Here is an 18,386-nt window from a genome sequence, read left to right as displayed (position 1 = left end):
TTGGGGTTAAGTAACTTGCTCAAGGTTACACGGCCGGTTATTTCTGGTTGTGGTGCTGAGTATCTGAGCCCGGGATTCGATCTCCAGGTCATCCTGACACTGGGGCCGGTGCTCTTACTCGCTGTGCTACCTGACCTCCCCTGCCCCAGTTTTCTTACCAGCTGGCTTGTCCCTGAATCCTGCCTATGAAAAAACATTTCTCTGTTTTGCAAAGATATGACAGGGCTGGGCCCTTGCACAGATGCTCCTGTCTTTTGGCCATTTTGCAAGGAGAGGAAGGGAGGGAGGCAGCATTTCCTTGGTGCCTGCTCTGTGCTGGGCACGGCACTTAGCACTTGACAGGTGTTCTCGTCAGATAGGTGGCAGGGTGGATGGAGGGCAGCCGGGGTGGGCCGGGGGACGCAGCAGGTTGTGCGGTGCACAGAGAGTGGCTGGCTGGCTGGCCAGCGTAGTGGAGGGAAGGCCAGGTAGTATGAATGTAGCGCCGGGTCTGGAGTCAGGAAGACCCGAGTTCTAATAGAGCCCCAGATACTTCCTAGCTGTGTGACTCTGGGCAAGTCCCTTCACCCTGCTTGCCTCAGTTTCCTCAGCTGTAAAATGGGGATCATGATAGCACTTCTCTCCTCCTGTCCCCCCAGGTTGTAGCAAGGATCAGAAGGGATGATATTTGTAGAGCACTTAGCACAGTGGGTGCTGTATAAATTCTTTTCATTATTGTCTTTTTCTGAGGACTATCTCTATGGCCTCTAAAAAGAAGTGGCCGCAAGTGACCAGGTCTAAGTCCTTCAGACCCCCTCATTGCAGGCCACAAAGGTGACCTCCCGGCAGGCCTGGCTCCTGGTGCCTCCAGTGACATTTCTGGTGGCTTCTTCCTGTGGTGAAGGCGAGTGTCCCTCTCCCGTGGTGTGATGGACTTTTCTCAGTGAATTCTAGAACAAGTCAGACAGCCAGATGAATTCCATTGCCTTCTTTACTTTAAAAACGAGGTGTTCAGGCCGATCCCCATTTCTTCAAAGGAAAATCACACATTCTGGCTTTTCTGTGCTTGCTTTGAAAGGATCCAGGTTAACGACCAGATTGTGGAGGTGGATGGCATCAGCCTGGTGGGAGTCACTCAGAACTTTGCCGCCACAGTCCTTCGGAACACCAAGGGCACAGTCAGGTGAGTGCCTGCTGCTGGCTGCCTGTGCTGACGGGAGGGGGGCTTCCTCCCAGGCCCAGCTCCCCATTCCGAGATGAAGGACGGGGCTGGTGTTGGAGCTCGCTGGGCCCCTGACTGGGGCTGAACTGCCAGACCTCAGAATTTCCTGCCCACAGTTGAGTCTGTGAATAAAGGAGGAGCCATTCTACCGAGCCAGCGACATCTGAATGGCCCCTGTCATTCTCCTGCTCCAGAGGCTCTGGTGACTCCCTGTGACTTCCAGGACAAAACAGCAGGCCCTCTGTTTGACCTGTACTGTTATCACATTCTCTGTGGTCCTGCCAGATTGACCTTGCTGTGTTTACACATGACTTCTCCTCTCCACTCGCCACACCTTTGTACAGGTTCTTGCCTAGCCTGCCTTTCCTCTCCTGCCCTGCTTGGAAGCTCTGGCTTCCTTCAGTTTTGCTCAAGCACCACCTTCTGCATACAGCCTTCCTGGCCTCTACCGCCCCTCCCCCCAAAGTTGCTTTACCTATATTTTGTAGTTCCTTCTCAGTGTGGTTCTCTACCCCTCACCTGCAAAGGCCCCTTGAGGGCAGGGGTTGTTTTGTGTTGTCTCTACATCCCTAACAGTGCCCAGTCAGGGTGTGGTGATTGTAGGATTATAAAGCCAGCGGCTACTTTAGACTTGAGGAAAGTGAGGCCTGGAGGTGGGGGGGGGGTGTTAATTCAGGGCCATGTACAGTGTGAGAGGCAGCAGGGGCTGGCCCGACTCCCACAGCCAGTTTTCTGTCTACTGCCCCACACGGCCTTGCTCTTCTCAATAAGATTGTGCAGAGGGGTTTATGCCATACACAGGGATCACTCTTTTGGCCTCCATCTTACTGGATGGAATGGCCATCCCTCTACTAGACATAGATGGCAACATACTCCCTCTGCTCCTGTCTAAGCCCTGACCAGTAATCTCCTGGAGGAGGCCAGACCCATCATCCAAGAGGAGAAGCCAGGAATGGGGCCACCCATGAGGGCTACTGGGACTCAGTGGGGACCTTTGGAAGGAATTCCGGCTGACCCTGGTTTTCATCAAGTACTCCTCCCATGGTGTAGACCCTGGGAACTGTGGGGCTACATTCCATGAACCTGGGCTGACCCAGAGTAATAGCAGAAGAGTGGACCCACTGTCCGCAGTCCCTCCTCTGCTTACTGGTTGCCTCTTGTCATGTGGGAGCTTTATTCAGTCCATTGCAGAAGGAAATGTCAGGAGTTCCTGGAGCAGTCGCCCCCACTGTGGCATGCCTCTCCCGCCAGGCTGTTAGGTCTGGGCCTCCAGAGAAGCACCACCACACAGTTATACTCAACAGCCTTTGGAGTCCCCCGAGGAACCTTGTTGTAGAGGAGTGTGCTTGTCTGAGGCACTCCTAGCTTTTGAGGCCCAGCCAGTGTGCTGCCCTTGGACAAAATCAGCCACTGACAAGAATGGCGTCCTTAGATCTTAAGCAGAACAATTCACTTAACAAGACAAAAGTAATAATAATAACATCTCAGATATTCCTCTAAAAACAAATACATCACAATCCACACATAAATTTGGGCATTACTCTCTTAACCATGTAATTGGTATCTGTAGGGGAGGGTGGGCACTCACTTAGAAAACCTGCTATGGCAGCCCATGGGCGAGAAAAAACCCATGTGCTCAGGATAACTCACAGCTCTGAGACAGTGAACTGGACTGTCTTCTTTCTGTCTCCGGAACTATCATAAATGTTCCTTGCCAAATGGAGCTTTTATGTTGAGCAGATACTTCTGCTGACACACTGATTTGATTCAAGCTTATCAAGCTGCTCACTGGGCATGACACCTGAGCCAGACTAGTTGATGCTGTGGGTAACTTTCCTGATTATCTGCTGCTTCCAAACTTTTACTCTGCTCTGATGGCTTCTTCCCCAGTAGCATTCCAGCTTAGCCAGTGCACTTCTGAAATCTCTTCTTCTATCCCACCGTCCTTCCTCTTATCTTTCTAAGTCCAGACTCTGCTTACTTTAGCTGTTTGCCTCCCCTTTGCACCAGGCACAGTCTTGGTGATCTGGCTAGTTTGCTATCCATTCACCTCAGTGGTGAAGAAGGCTATACATTCATCTGCTGGTGAGAAGAGTGCTTAGTGCCCCAGCCTTGCACTGTCTGCCCTGGAGAAGTAAGTGTTAGAGCATCGATTCAGTGCAAGAAGAGTTTGCCCTGTGTCTTAGTAGAGAAGTCCCTACTGGATTTTGCTGCTTTGCCCGCCATTGTGCTTTTCTGTCAGAGTGTGGAGCTCTGGACCAGGCCCCCTGCAGAAGGTGGTCCTTGTCTTGGGGGTTAGTTTGTTTCGAGTGAATGAAGTTCGTTTCCTGGCAGGGTTACCTGTTTGTCATTAAGCACTTTGGTCCCTGGTTCCCTCAGGATCCTGCCTGAGGCAGCCAGAGCGCCTGCATCCTCACTGGATCCGGGGCAGTTGTGTGAGCAGTTCTGTGTCCTAGCCATCTCTCTCTGCCCACGTCAGAGTCCTGGGCATCCCTGCTTCTTGTGGCTGCTCGTGGGGTGTTTCTAGTGGCTGTCAAAGGTGACTCACCTTTAGCTTTCCCTTCGTGGAGAGACTGGCATCTCCTCCCCAGAGTCCCTGCTGGGGTGTGGACCACAAGGCTCATCCACACTTGTGGCAGGAGCTGAAAAGCAGCTGAGCTCACCTTGAGCCCCTGATTGCTGCCCTCTGGGCTGGCGCCTCTGTGGCCCATCTTTACAGTCTGAGAAGCCCCCGGGACAGCTTTGGCCATTGCTGCTTGGGGGTGCTGGTCATCTCTTGTTGGTCACTGTTTGAATCACTGACCTCACCCCACAGAAGGGATACAGCAGGAGCTCCGCGATTGCTTATGGAATGACTGACTTGTTGATTTCTCCATGAGAAATTCTTTTTCGTTGGTGCTGAAGAGCCATCTGTGATCATCAGGGCCTGGAGGGGAAGGAGGAGAAGGTTACAAGCTCTGTCCCTTGTGGAGATCACCCAGCTGTGTGTTTCTGGCATCTTGGTGCCCCCCAGATCCTGCATGCCTGGCTTCTTGGTCCTCATTCTAGGACAGCATGGGGTTGGAGGCAGTCCCAGCACATTGGACTGTCCCTGTGCATTTTAGGAGAGTTTACTACAAGATGCATTTCAAATGATGTAGCTCACACACATATTCTGTGAGAATTTACCATAACATCTGGGAAATCCAGCCTTCATAAAAACTGCCATCAGCTAGAGGCCTGTTGGGAAAATGTTTAGTTAAGAGGGCAGTGACAGAATTATGGGAAAGAGCTCACCAGAAGAATGACCAGCTACAGCAGCGTTTGGTGCCAAGGAGGGTCCTGGGAGAGACGTGAAAGTCTCCTTGGCATCAGATCCTTGGCTGTAGGCAGGAGCCTCCCTGGGGGGCCCCCAGGCAAGGTTAGCATCTGGTGCCCCTTCTGGGCAGTCAGGCTTCTGCTGAACTTGTTTGTAAAGAGGGTTCGGGGGTTTTGGCTTCTTGCCCCCATCGCAGCCTGTGCCCTGATCATCCTTGCCCAGCGTCAGCCATGGTCATCTGAGGTCCGTGATAGACATGCCAGTGTTATCTTATGCCCTGGGAAGTTATAAATTATCCCTCTTGGCTTTCTTATCCCTCCCTGAACACTGCCGAGCAACAGGTTCCAGTCAGTGAGAGCCCTTGGAGGCCTCTGGTCACTGTACAACATAGGGCCCCACACCCAGCCGGCAACCCCCATGTGAGCGCCCCAGTCATGCCCTCCACTCCTTCCCTGCCCTCAGCCCCTGGGGGCCCCTTGGCCTTGGCCTGTGACAGTGTGACAGTGCAGCGGCCCCCTCTTTGGGGGTGACTGGGTGGGGACCATATCTGTGCTCCCTGGCCTTCCCACAGGTTTGTGATTGGGCGAGAAAAGCCAGGACAAGTGAGTGAGGTGGCACAACTGATCAGCCAGACCTTGGAGCAGGAGCGGCGCCAGCGGGAGCTCCTAGAGCAGCATTATGGCCAGTACGATGCCGACGATGACGAGGTGAGCCAGGAGGGTGCGAGGGTGTGGCTTTTGGGTCCCTGAATGCCCACACCACCAGTGGCGGGAGGCCAGATGTGGCTGCTCCTGAGTCAGAGGGTCCCATGGAAGTCCCTCCCCTATCCCCACCTCCTGCCCTAGTTTCCTCATTGTAGAAGGAAGGAGGTTGACTTCTGGGAGCTGTCCAACCCTGCATCTGTATCCTGTGACCAGGGTCAGAAGGGCAGGCCTCTGCATTACGACAACCAAGACGTGTGTGAGAGATAGTGGGGAAGCGAGATCAGAAGGGGAGGGCCAGACTCCTGAGCGGGCAGAGCCCTGGCAAAGGGGAGGGCGGCTGTCTGAGGGGGCATTTCAGACTAAAGATGCCCAAGCCGAAGAAGTCAGTGCAGAGTAGGAGTGGGGCTCTTTCTTAAAGTTTCTTAGTTTTGTTTTTTCAGCTAATCATTTTTTAAAAATCCATCCTTCTCACCACCTCCTCCCCTATTTTGCAGGAACCACCAAGTCCACATCCCTCCTTAGCACATAGATACCCCATCTGACCAACCCCCCTCCCACCTTGGCCATGTCTCCAAATGCCTGCTCTCTGCATTTTAAGTGCCTTCCCCCCTGGCAGGAAGAGCCCTGTTTGACCTCTGGTCCCCTGGACCTGGCCTGGCCACACCCAGATGCTCTCCAAGTTCTTTCTCTCCATTGCTGTCATCACTGGAGATGCTGATCTGGTTCTGCCCACTCCCCTCTGTGCCTGGTCCTAGGGGCCTTTGGGGCTCAGCCGTCCCCTATGGGTGGGCTGCTGCAAGCAGAGCTGTCCTTAGAGATGCTTCCCCTTTCTCTTGGATTTCTCTGGGAAGAAGAGCCCAGTAGTGAGATCTGGGGCTCAGAGGGTTCGCGCACTTCAGCAGCTTCGTTTCTGCTTGCGTTCCAGAATAGAAGGTGTGCAGAGTCGCTGCTCTGTCCCAGGTGTTGGGCCCTCTTCTATCTGTCCGCTTTGTGGGTGGGCTTGGCATCCAGACACTTTAGTCTGCATATCTCCCATCACTAGGGTTTTTGGTGTGCCTGTTGACAACATGGTTCTCTCCCTCAGAAAGCCACCTGCTCTCACTTGGGCCCTTTTTCTCCTAGTTACTGGTGTTTCTTGGTAGTGAAATCTCAGAGGAAGTTTTCTCTAGGTTCCAGCTTCACTGCTGATTCTTCTGATATAACATTTGTTTGTCTTGTCATCAAACTTGTCTGTCTTCTCCTTGGTGACCCTCTCTGTCTTGTGTGGACATGAGCCCTACCCTGCTCCCTGGAGCTGCTGATGGTGTCTTTCTCGCTCTTTTGAGAAGCTGGTCCCTCGTGTCTCAGTGTCCAGTCTCCTTACCCTGCACAAGTGAAGCAAAGCTGCCAGGCCAGCCTGCAGTCTGGCGACTGTTGGCTTCCTGGGTTGTCCCTCCTCTCCTTGAGCCACCCCTACAAGCCCTGTGAGCCACCCAGCAGCCTCCTATAGCAAAGCCTGTCACCTGCTACTTCATGGGGACCCTCTGTATCCCCCTTTCCTTCTCATCCAGCCTCCTCTGATTGTCTCTCTGCTGCAGCACTCAGTTCATGTCTCCCATTGTGTCAGATTTCCCTGGTATCTCCATCTCTCCCCCTATTTATCCAGTGATCACAGAGCTTCCTGGGCATAGGCTCTCCATGAACTCTTCATGGGGTGGGGGGCAGCCTGGCAGGACAGCACATGGACAGTGACCAGTTAGTGGAGGAGAAGCTGCTCAGAGCTGTCTGTGGTCCAGGCTTCTCCCTGCCCAGAAGCCCATGTCAGCTGCATCGACATTGCCCTGGGGACTCTGTGAGGTTCTGAGTCCTGGAACAGTCAAGTTTCCAGGGAGTTGGGAGCCTAGGGATTCATTGCTTCAGTCTGCTCTCAGAATTCATTAGTTCACTCTCTCTGATGGTGGAGAGCATTTTTCATCATAAGTCCTTTGGAACTGTCATTGATCATTGTCTTGATTAGAGTAGCTGAGTCTTTCCCAGTTGTTCATCATACAGTGTTGCTATTACTGTGTGCAATGTTTTCCTGATTCTACTCACTTCACTTTACAGCAGTTCATATAAGTCTTCCCAGGTTTTTCTGAAACCATCCCACTCATCAGTTCTTATAGCATGGTAGTATTCCATCACAATCATTTACCACAACTTGTCCAGCTATCCTCCAATTAATGGGCATTCTCTCCATTTCTAATTTTTTTTCCACCACACACATAAAACTGCTATAAATATTTTTGTACAAATAGGTCCTTTTCCCTTTTCATTGATCTCTTTGGGATACAGACCTAGAAGTGGTATTGCTGGATCAAAGGGTATGTACAGTTTTATAGACTGCTGGAAATAGTTGCAAATTGTTCTTCAGAATGGTTGGATCAGTTTACGACTCCACCAACAGTGCATTGATATCCCTGATTTTCCACATCCCCTCCAACATTTATCATTTTCTTTTCCTGTCATATTAGCCACTCTGATAGGTATGAGGTGGTACCTCAGAGTTGTTTTAATTTGCATTTTTCTAATCAATAGTGATTTAGAGCACTTTTTCATATGATTATTGATAGCATTGATTTCTTCTGAAAACCATCTGTTCATATCCTTTGACCACTTATCATTTGAATGGCCCTTATTTTTAGAATTTTGACTCATTCTCTCTCTCTCTTCATAGACATACAAACATATATTTGAGAAGTGAGGCTATCAGATAAACTTGCTGTAAAAATTTCCCCAGTTTCTGCTTTCCTTGTAATCTTGAATTCATTGGTTTTGTTTTTGCAAAGCCTTTTTAATTTAATGCAATCAAAATTATCCATTTTACCTCCTGTGATCCTCTCTATCTTTAGTTTGGTCATAAAGTCTTCATTTCTCCATAGATCTGACAGGTAAACTATTCTGTGCTCCCCTAATTTACTTGTGGTATCACCTTTTATGTATAAATCATGTACCAACTTTGATGCGGTGTGAGATGTTGATTTATATCTAGTTTCTGCCAAATTGCTTTCCAGTTTCTCTCCTCCCCACCCCCCCCCCCCCCCACCCCCCCAAAGTTTTTGTCAAATAGTGATTTTTGTCCCAAGAGCATTGATTGATCTTTGGGTTTATAAAGCACCAGATTAGTATGGCAATTTACTACTGTGTCTTGTGTACCTAATCTATTCCACTAATCTACCACTCTATTTCTTTTTATTTAAATATTTTTTTCTTATATTCCTGAAATTGATTTTTAATTTTTTTATTTATGTTACTTTTATCTTTCCCCAGTTACTAGTAAAAAGAATTAACATTTGTTTTTAAAAAATTTCTTAGCCAGAACTAGATTGTTTTGATGATTACCACTTTATAATACAGTTTGAGTTTTGGTATGGCGAGGCCATCTTTATTAACATTTTTTATTCACTAATTATTTTGATATTCTTGACCTTTCGTTTTTCCAGATGAATTTTGTTACTATGTTTTCTAGTTCTATAAAATATTTTTTTCTAGCTTGATTGATATGGCACTGAATAAGTAAATTAACTTTGACAAGGTTGTTGTTTTTATTATATTGACTTATCCTGTGTATGAATAATTGATATTTTCCAATTGTTTAGATTTGACTTTGTGTGAAAAACATTTTGTAATTGTGTTCATAAAGTTCCTGAGTTTGTCTTGGCAGGATGACTTCCAAGTCTTTTATATTGCCTAAATTGATTTTAAATGGAATTTCTCTTTCCATCTCTTGCTGCTGGACTTTATTGGTAATATATAGAAATGCTGATGAGTTATGTGTGTTTATTTTATATCCTGTAACTGTGCTAAAGTTGTTAATTATTTCCACTAGTTTTTTAATTGATTCTCCAGGATTCTCTAACTATATCATCTTATCATCTTCAAAGAGTGATAGTTTTGTTTCCTTGTTGTCTATTCTTATTATTTAAATTTCTTTTTCTTCTCTTACTGCTAATGCTAACATTTCTAGCACAATATTAAATAATGGTGGTGATAATGGGCATCTTTGCTTCTCCCATTATCTTATTGATAAGGCTTCTAGCTTATCCCCATTACAGATAATGCTTGATGTTTTTAGATAGATATTACTTACCATTTTAAGGAAAGTTCCATTTTTTCCTATGCTCTCTCATGTTTTTAATGGGACTTGAGGTTGTATTTTGTCAGAGGATTTTTTTGCATCTATTCAGATAATCATGATTTCTGTCCGTTTTGTCATTAAATTATATGGTCAATTATTTTGATAGTTTCCTAATACTGAACCAGCCTTCCTTCCTAGTATAAATCCAACCTGGTGATAGTATATGATCCTTGTAATATATTGCTGTAATTTCCTTGCTAATATTTTATTTAATTTTTTTTTGCATTAATATTCATTAGAAAAATTGGTCTATAGTTTTCTTTTTCTGTCTTGGCTCTTCCTGGTTTAGATATCGGTGCCAAATTTATGTCACAAAAGGAATGTGGTAGGACTCCATCTATTTTCCCAAATAATTTATATAGTATTGAAATTAATTGTTATTTAAATGTTTGGCAGAATTCATTTGTGAATCCATCTGACCCTGGGGGATTTTTCTTTAGAGAGTTCATTGAGAGTTTGTTATTTTTTTTCCAAGATTGTGTTATTTATATATTCTATTTCATTTTCTACTAATCTGAGCAATTTATATTTTTGTAATTATTCATCCATTTTGCTTAGATTATCAGATATATTGGCATGTAATTGAGCAAAATAGCCCCCAGTAGTTTTTTTTCTAATTTCCTCTTCATTGGTGGTGAATTCTTCACTTTCATTTTTGATATTGGTAATTTGGTTTTCTTCTTTTCTTTTTAAAAATCAGATTAACCACTGGTTTATCTGTTTTGTAATTGTTTCCCCCTCCATAAAATCAGCTTCTAGTTTTATTTATTAGTTCAATAATTTTCTTGCTTTCAATTTTGTTATTCTGTCCTTTGATTTTCAGGATTTCTAGTTTAGTGTTTAATTGGGGATTTTAAATTTGTTCTTTTACTAGTTTTTTTTTAGTTGTATGTCCAGTTCATTGATCTGTTCTTTCTCTATTTTATTGATGTAAGAATTTGGAGAAATACATTGTCTCATTTTTGCCATTCCCTTTAATGAAATTATTGATTGTTTTCTATGATCTGTTATTTGATTCACTCATTCTTTAGTATTATATATTTTTTTTGTTTCCAATTAACTTTTAGTCTATATTTCCACAATCCATTATTGAATACAATTTTTATTGTATAATGATACTTCTGCTTTTCTGCATGTGTCTCTCTATGAATATATACTTGTGTTTGTAGCATTGTATATGTGAGTGTATTTTTGTGGATGTGTGTGAGTACAAGTGTGTGTGATGTGTACATGTGTGTGTAAGTGCTTGCATATACGTGTGTGTATACATGTGTATATGTGTGTGCTTGCGTGTACATGTGTCGGTATGGATGTCTATGTGCATGTGTTCTAATACGAATGTGTGTGAGTACAAGTATGAACATGCATATATGTGAGTTGTCACGTATACCATGTGCTTACACGTGTGTTCATGTGTCTCATGATGTGTTTGTACCACTGTCTCTGTGTGTTTGTGTGCATGTGCTGGTGTACTGTATGTTTGTGTGAGTGTGTGTAGAAGTGTGCTTGTGAGCACCTGTGTGTGTGACATGATGTGGCCTCTGTACCCACGGCTGGGCAAGGTCTGATTACCAGAGAGCACGTTGAGGGTGTGGCAGGCAGGCCTGTCATCCTGAAAGGCCCTACTTTCCAGGTCTTCCCTGGGCCTCCCTTTGCTCATCTCTGAGTGAACGGGTCAGGCCACCAGCAGGATTTCCTAAAATCCTGACTTGCTCCCACAGCAGGGGGCCCTTGGTGACTCATCTCTCCCCACTTGGGATGTGGATGGATCTTTTGGGCCCTTCCCCCTCCACGGTGATGCTTACACATGTGACTCGCATCCTGTTTCGTCAGCCCCTAGGGAGTAACCTTGGCCACATGAGACCTGCTGGACCCAAAGTGCCTGCCTCCTTTGCCGTGTAGTGACCCGCTGCTCACACATCACCATCTGGCCAGGGAGTTCTCACCTTGTCTTCCCTTCAGACAGGGGAATATGCCACTGATGAGGAGGATGAAGAAGGGGGGCCCTCCCTACCCAACAGGGACCTGGCCATCGAAGTGTTTGAGCTGCCGGAGAATGAGGACGTGTTCTCCCCATCAGAGCTGGACACTGGAAAGCTCAGTCACAAATTCAAAGAGGTGAGCTGTTCCTGGGCCCCAGACCTTGCCTCCATTCTGCAGGCTGCAGCCTCCTAGAAGGGAGGAGGGCTTAGCCAGACCCCTCCCTTCACATGCCTGATGTGGCCAACTGCTGGTCTCTTCTCACTCTCCCCCAGCCTTTGCAGGGAAGAGGGAGGGATTTGTCAGGGGGTGGGAGTCCCTGATCCTTGCCAGGCTGGGGTGCGATTTCTCCAGTGAGCCTTCTGGCAATGGAGACAGCTCAGAGCCAAGCAGAGTTTGCAGGGTGGGCAGGCCCCACCACAAAGGTCAGAGTTAGCTGACTGTTCAGGGGACAGTGTTTGAGGGTGGAGCAGTAGAGATCCAGCCTCTCACCCTCCCTGGTGACTAACAGGTGTTAAAGCATAACAGTCCCTCCCACCTAATGCCCCAGCAGTGGTCCAACATCCTTGGACTTCACGCTTTGTCTGAGAAAAGCCGTGACTGGGTGATCGGGAGACAGGGTGGTTCAGTGCAAGTTTGTGAGTCTGAACCCTGGGTTCGAGTCCTGCCTAAGACTGACACACCTCCTGAGCCTCAGAAGGCTGACTTGGTATCTCCATGCTCCACACTGGGCTGTCAGGCCAGGGAGGCATGCCAGTGTAGCTCCCCTCCCCAGGAGTTTCGTGTCAAAAGCGCTGCAGGCAGCAGCATGGTGGTGCGGAGGCTTTCCTGGCCTGTGTGTCAGCCTCTTTACCTCAGATAAGACAGCTGAGCCTGAGGGCAACTCAGGACTCCCCAGGGCTGGGGTCACAGTCGCGGGTCTTCTGCTCTGTTCCCATCCCCCTCTTCCACCTGGCACTCATTCACCCTGGCTCCAGCGGCCGTGCCTCAGCCTGGGAGTGCCCTTCCCCTGGTCATCCTGTTCTGTCTGGGACGGTCTGAGACTGGCAAGGCCAGACCTGGTGTCTTCTGACAGTCCCATGAGGGTGTGGGGCGAGTCTGTCCGCCGGCCCGCCGGGAAAGTTCACCTCGTGTGTCTTTGGTTTCTAGCTGCAGATCAAGCACGCGGTCACGGAAGCCGAGATCCAGAAGCTAAAGAGCAAGGTAAGGAGGACACGGATGAGGAGGGGCACCTGGCAGGCTTCTCACTGGCGGGGTCACAGTGGCTTCCAAGAGGACCTCGCTGGTGCTGCCATGGTGGGGCACCAAAATGGTGGTATTGGGCAGGGTGCCTCATTGGCGGTGCCATGGCAGGGCACATGGGTGGCAGTGTCACAGTGCTATGTAAGGGCGCCTCAATGGTGGTGTTGGGGCAGGGCACATGGTTGGCAGCACTGGGGTGGCACGCCTCACTAGTGGTGTTGCCACGGTATTGGAGGGCACCTCACGGGCAGTGTTGTGGTGGGCTACCTTTCTGGGGTTATCCTCATGGTGCACCTTGGCAGCAGGGTCAGGCGGGGTAGCAGTGTGCCCCAGGTGTCTCAGAGGGTACTTACTGGTACACCTGAGGTGCCAGCTTCCCCATGAGTTTTTTTGGTGTAACCATCTTTAGCAGGAAAAGGGTTTCTGTGGGAATAATTTAGTCTTTAAAACAAGATTTAATCATTCATGTAGTTCAAAATGCACTTGCTTTTGTGTGATGGGAATGCTCTAAAATTGTGTAGAGCTCAGTGGGTTTGGTAGAAAAAAAACAAAAACCAAGCCAGTTCAGTGTTTCTGGTCCAGATAGAGGGAGGAAGGAAGCTGCAGCCACTTTTGGGGCTGCCGGGGCCCTGGAGGTAGTGGAGGCCACAAAATATGCTGGGGAAGAAATGCTGTATTGTTTCAGGCTTGCCAATACCTTTGCGGTCTCTCTTAAATTTTTTATATAGTCTTAAGACTGAGGGTGAATCCCTTCTGAGCCCCCATTGTGCTTCCCTCTCACAGCTTCAGTAAGCATGATTCTGGTTTTTCTCTGCTCTCACTGGAGCTGAGTTCACGTGGCTCTTGTGGCTTCGTGGCCTGTCCAGCCTACACCCCAGGTCGCCCTTGAGCTCTGAGGTGTTGGTGCCCTGGCCAGGAAAGGGAACCTTTAAAAGCTTGTGTTTTAAAAATGGGAAACCTGGCCCTGGCATCATGAACTGTGTCTCTGAGGTAGCTCCCACACTATCCTAGAAGCCTGGAATTCTTAAAGGTAGGAGAATGCTAGTGGAGACCTGGGGCCCCTAGGGTGCCCCCTTCCCACCGTGCTGGCATACCCAGCTTGTCCCCCTTCTCATTGCAAGTGTCCACCCGCGTGCTCTCTGACTAGTGATTCCAGCGGCCCAGTGCATAATGCATTCTGGGCTGATATCAATGAGTGTCATTTCTCAGGATTGCTCCTTAGAATGCCCCCCAAAGTCACATGGCTTCAGGCTGGGACCTGGCTTGCCACCTGCCAGTGGCAGGTTTGGGCAGCCGGACCTCTCGGGACTCTCGACGCTGGCAGAGTCATTTATGTTGGATTGCAGAGGGCGCTGACTGACTTACTGTAGCGTGGGTGTTCCTAAGGGTCAGGCTCGGTGCAGGACAGCTCAGGGCAGCTGCAGAGCAGGGCTGACCGATCAGCATATCCCGTGCCCTCAGGTGATGTGCTCCCAGGCTCCTCTGAGATGGGGCCTTGAACAGGGCATGTTCTCTGCCCAGCTCCAGGCTGCAGAAAATGAAAAGATACAGTGGGAGCTCGAAAAAACCCGACTGCAGCAGAATATTGAAGAGAACAAAGAAAGGGTGCTGAAACTGGAGAGTTACTGGATTGAGGCACAGAGTCTGTGTCATACGGTGAACGAGCATCTCAAGGAGACGCAGAGTCAGTACCAGGCCCTGGAGAAAAAGTACAACAAGGCTAAGAAACTCATCAAGGACTTCCAGCAAAAGTAAGACTGAGGATGGCGGGCTGCGGGGGGGATGGAGGGCTCCTTGGGGAGACAGAGACTGGGGGGGATGCTCCTTGGGGAGACAGAGGCTAAGGGGGTTTCCTCAGGCAGACAAAGGTTGGGGGGACTCTTTGGGAAGAAGGAGGATGAGGGAGGATGGAGGTGAGGCAATCCATCGAAGGAAGGATGGAAGAAAGCATTTATTTAGTACTGTTTGCAGAGTGCTGTAGCAGGTTCGGGATTCCCAAGGAGCTCCCATCCTCATGGGGAAGACGGCACATCAGGGCACGTCTGCCATGCCCCTTTCCTCTGCTCTCAGTCAGTGGTTTTCCCAGTGCACAGTGGGGCCTGGATCAGAGGTGTGGCTGCCTTTCCCTCTGCATTGCAGCTGGTCCTTCAGTACCATTTCCACCAATACATCCACTGTTGAGTGAGAACAGAGGAGAGGGCACCTCGGACATCCCCTTGAGTCCTGTGGTTGGGAGAGAGTAGACCAGGGATGCTGTTGCTGGGTGACGTCCGAGGGGCATCCCCGTAACCTAGTCCACATTGGGCTGAGAGTAGAGCAGGGCTCCCCTGGATGTCCCCCACTCGTGACCTGAGCCCCAGCAGATACCTGCAACTTCATTGACGGCTCTTGGCTAACTGCAGCCCCTGAGCCCTCACCCACTGTCTTTGGCTACTTCTGAGGGTCCAGGCCCCTCTCTTATTACAGAGAGAATAGGTCTCCCTCTTACTTTTCTCTGTGGGCCAGGATAAGGGGGTTTGACCAGGCACAGTGGCCACGTGGGGCTTGCGGCCTGGGCATCCTCAACCTTGGTCTACTCCCTTGTTCTACTGCTTACTGTCATTGTAACCTTAAGCTAGCCTTTCCCATCCCTAAGGCCGATGACAGCCTGGTCTTGGAGCTTGCTCATCCTCAGGGGTCACTGCCCCATTTCCAACAGTGTGAGCTGTGCTCAGCCCAGTGCTGCCCTCAGGATGTGCCTTGGATGGAGTGTCCATGTCCCGGGCCCACTCATTTCCCCTCAGTGGGCTCGATTCCTCCTCTGAGGGGATGATCCTCTACGGCCTGGGCCTCTACGCCGCCTAGCTCATCTGCTTCTGGCCTGCCAGATGGGCTTTCTGGGACACTTTGCCAGCACACCAGGACTTGCTTCCATGGCGCCATGGGCCACTGTACGGGGTGTTAGCGGGGGTCAGGATCTTAGCCTCCATTCAGTTCATCCCTTGGAGTCCTCAGGTCCAAGAGTGCCCTGGCCCGTCCAGTCTGCTGGGGGCTGGGCCAGACCAGGCTCTGACCCCAGCCTTGTTCCTTCTGTCTCTCTGAATGGCTGCCATGAGGCCTGACCTTAGATGACTTGCCTCACTGGCTGGCCTCTGTGGGTCTTTTCGGTCTCTTCCGTTCTGTGCCCTGTGACAGCCCCGTTTACTTGGGCCTGGTCTTCCTCTCCTGGCAGAGGCTCCTCAGAGGCTTCCTCCTCCCCTCTTTTCTTTCCTTCTAAAGAGAACTCGACTTCATCAGGAAGCAGGAAGCTGAGAGAAAGAAGATGGAAGAGCTGGAGAAGGCTCACCTTGCGGAGGTCCAGGGCCTCCAGGCTCGGGTGAGTCTCGGCCTTGCCTCGGCCTCGCGGGCTCTGGCCAGCCGGGAGGTCGACCGCCTCAGCCCACGGCACGTGTCTGTCTCCTAGATCCAGGAGCTGGAGGCAGAGGTCTTCAGGCTGATGAAACAAGACAGGGCTCAGGTCAACAATAACAACAACATCTTTGAACGGAGCACGTGTCTGGGGGATGGTCCCAAAGGAGAGGCCGTGGAGGCCCTGGACGGCCAGCAGGCGTCCAGCCAAGGTCTGTGCCGTCAGCCTGGGGACAGGGGAGCTCTGGCGGCTAGAATGCTGCCCCGCCAAGGGAGAGGTCAGCGGCCACATCGCCCCAGAAGAGCAGAGCCAGAAATGAGAAGCCCGAGAGTGGGTGGGCCTGGGGAGGGGGACGCTTTGGTGGGACTGCTGAGGGCCAGGGCCACGGAACACCTGGAGGTGGCCAGGTACCTTAAGGACACATGTCAGTGAGCGGGGAGAGTCCCCAGACATGTAGAGTCTGGCCCAGTCTAGAGGACCATTCCTGAAATGGGCAGCTGTCCACCTCTGTAGGGGCCCCTTTCCTGGGGGTGTATCTGCGAATTCAGAACCCTGCCCAGAGATGCCCTTGAAAAGTCAGGCAGAGCCATGCCAGCCTGGAGGGACCCAGCCTCTGAAGGGCTTGACAGGGGAGGCCAGGCACTAGAATTGGCCCACCACCCCCTGCAGAGGCCAGGGCGCAGCCCTCCACTTCCTTACTCCCTTTCTGCTCCCCCCACAGCAGCCCGAGGAATTTCCCTCTGGGCTAGGAGAAGTCTGTTGACCTGGTGTGTTTTAAATGTTTGTTTTGTCCTTATTAACCACGCTCATTAAAAAAAAAATTTTTTGCTTTTTTTTTTTGGAGGGCAGTTGGGGTTAAGTGACTTGCCCAAGGTCACATGGCTAGTTTTGTGTGTGTGCGTGTGTTAAGTGTCTGAGTCTGGATCCGAACCCAGGTTTTCCTGACTCCAGGGCCAGTGCTCTATTCACTGCACCACCTAGTTGCCCCATCCATGGTCATTTTTTGAGTTTGGAGTATAGTATTGGGATTACATGGGGAGGGGCAATTGAGAGGGAAGCATCTGGGGGGGAGGGAGGGAGGAAGAGAGAGATGGAGATAGAGACAGACAGAAAGAGAGACAGAGAGGGGTAGAAAGAAGGAGCTAACATTGAGGTGTTTTGCCAGAAGGCTGTCTCTGGCTAGGGGTTCTGAGAGGGAGGCGGAGAGAATGAGAATTTCCCGGCAGAGAAGGAGTTCTTTCAGAAAATCTGGCTGGGAAATTAGGCAAAATCGGGTTCCGAAGTGGCAAGTTGTAGTGCCTGAACAGTTTTACTCTTCATCCCACTCTCGGGAAGCTGAAAGCGTAGTTATGGGGGATATGATGGTGTATCTACAGAACAGATGTAAGGTAGCTTTGTCTGATGGAACCAGTAGAGAGAAGGTTGAAGGTCCCTCCCCAGGAACTGGCTGAGGCTCATCGTAGCTGTGGCCTTGAAGGCCATTTGGATGCAGTGATGCAAGCCCATCCCGGAGGGGGGATGATTGAGCCCCTTCAGTCTCCTTCTCTTTCTGCTCCTGTGGGAGCCAGCACATGCCCCTGGCATCGTGTGCTCTCAGGCCACCGGCCCCCTTCCCCTCCTCCCTCGGGCCCCTTTCCTCCTTTCCAGCAGCTTCTTCCCATAAAGTTCAAACTCTGGCTTGTCATTCAAGGCTGTCCCTAGGGGCCCAGCCTAACCTCCACCTTCCTTTCTGTTGTTTCCATCATGCACTCCGCAGGTCTGCATTCTCATGGGGCTTCTAGTGTGTGTTTGTGGTGTGAGGGAGCAGGGCTGCGCCATGGTGGCAGTGACATGGAGGAGGAGGAGAAACCAGCCAGAGGTTCCTCCTTCCCTCCTGGTCCCTTGCAGGGACCTCATGCAGGTGGGTAGGGAGGGGGCAGCAGGCTTGGCAAGTGAGCCTCAGTTTAAGAATAAAAAAATAAATTAAGGACATTGGCAGGCCAAGCTAAGAGGGCTGCGATGCTGAGCAGACAATGTAGGAAACATGCTCCTGGTGGCCCAGAACCAGGAGCTTCCATCCTGGCTGCTTGATAGGGCAGAAGCAACCACCTAGAAGGCCATTCTGGCTCTGCCCTGGCCAGGGGTTTGTCTGACCTGCTGAAGAAACGTGGCCCTTCCCCTGAGGGTATCAGGTGAGGGGGAAAGGCTGAGGCTTTATTTTTCAGGCCCGAGTCTGCCTGGGAGGAAGCAAAGCCTGTTTGGGGCTAGTTTGGGGAGCACAGAGAGAGAATGGGGGGAGAAAGGACCAGAAAGGGAAAAGGAATGTCACTGTACAAGGTAGTGTGGGCTGTTTTCTTTCAGCCTGTTGTGGGAGAGTGTTGCCTTGAGAGGGAGGGACTCAGGGTCCTGCCATTAGCCAGCTATGTCACCCTCCCCCC

General features: G+C 50.1%; 1 protein-coding gene across 1 annotated transcript in view; it reads left to right on the top strand.

Annotated features, from left to right (window-relative positions):
• Positions 1-18,386, top strand: part of PPP1R9A (protein phosphatase 1 regulatory subunit 9A) — a 54,407-nt gene that overhangs the window by 15,048 nt on the left and 20,973 nt on the right. The window contains exons 3-10 of the mRNA XM_069094410.1: positions 805-903; positions 1,017-1,162; positions 5,071-5,206; positions 11,322-11,477; positions 12,489-12,542; positions 14,103-14,332; positions 15,840-15,936; positions 16,024-16,180. Of these exons, the coding sequence (XP_068950511.1) occupies positions 805-903; positions 1,017-1,162; positions 5,071-5,206; positions 11,322-11,477; positions 12,489-12,542; positions 14,103-14,332; positions 15,840-15,936; positions 16,024-16,180 (1,075 nt within the window). The remainder of the gene's footprint in view (positions 1-804; positions 904-1,016; positions 1,163-5,070; positions 5,207-11,321; positions 11,478-12,488; positions 12,543-14,102; positions 14,333-15,839; positions 15,937-16,023; positions 16,181-18,386) is intronic.

This window comes from Petaurus breviceps, unplaced genomic scaffold (assembly GCF_028583685.1).
Source record: "Petaurus breviceps papuanus isolate PSGF00001 unplaced genomic scaffold, PetGlider_PUasm1.0 218, whole genome shotgun sequence".
Taxonomy (NCBI): Eukaryota; Metazoa; Chordata; class Mammalia; order Diprotodontia; family Petauridae; genus Petaurus; species Petaurus breviceps.
This window is presented reverse-complemented; position numbering and strand designations above follow the sequence as displayed.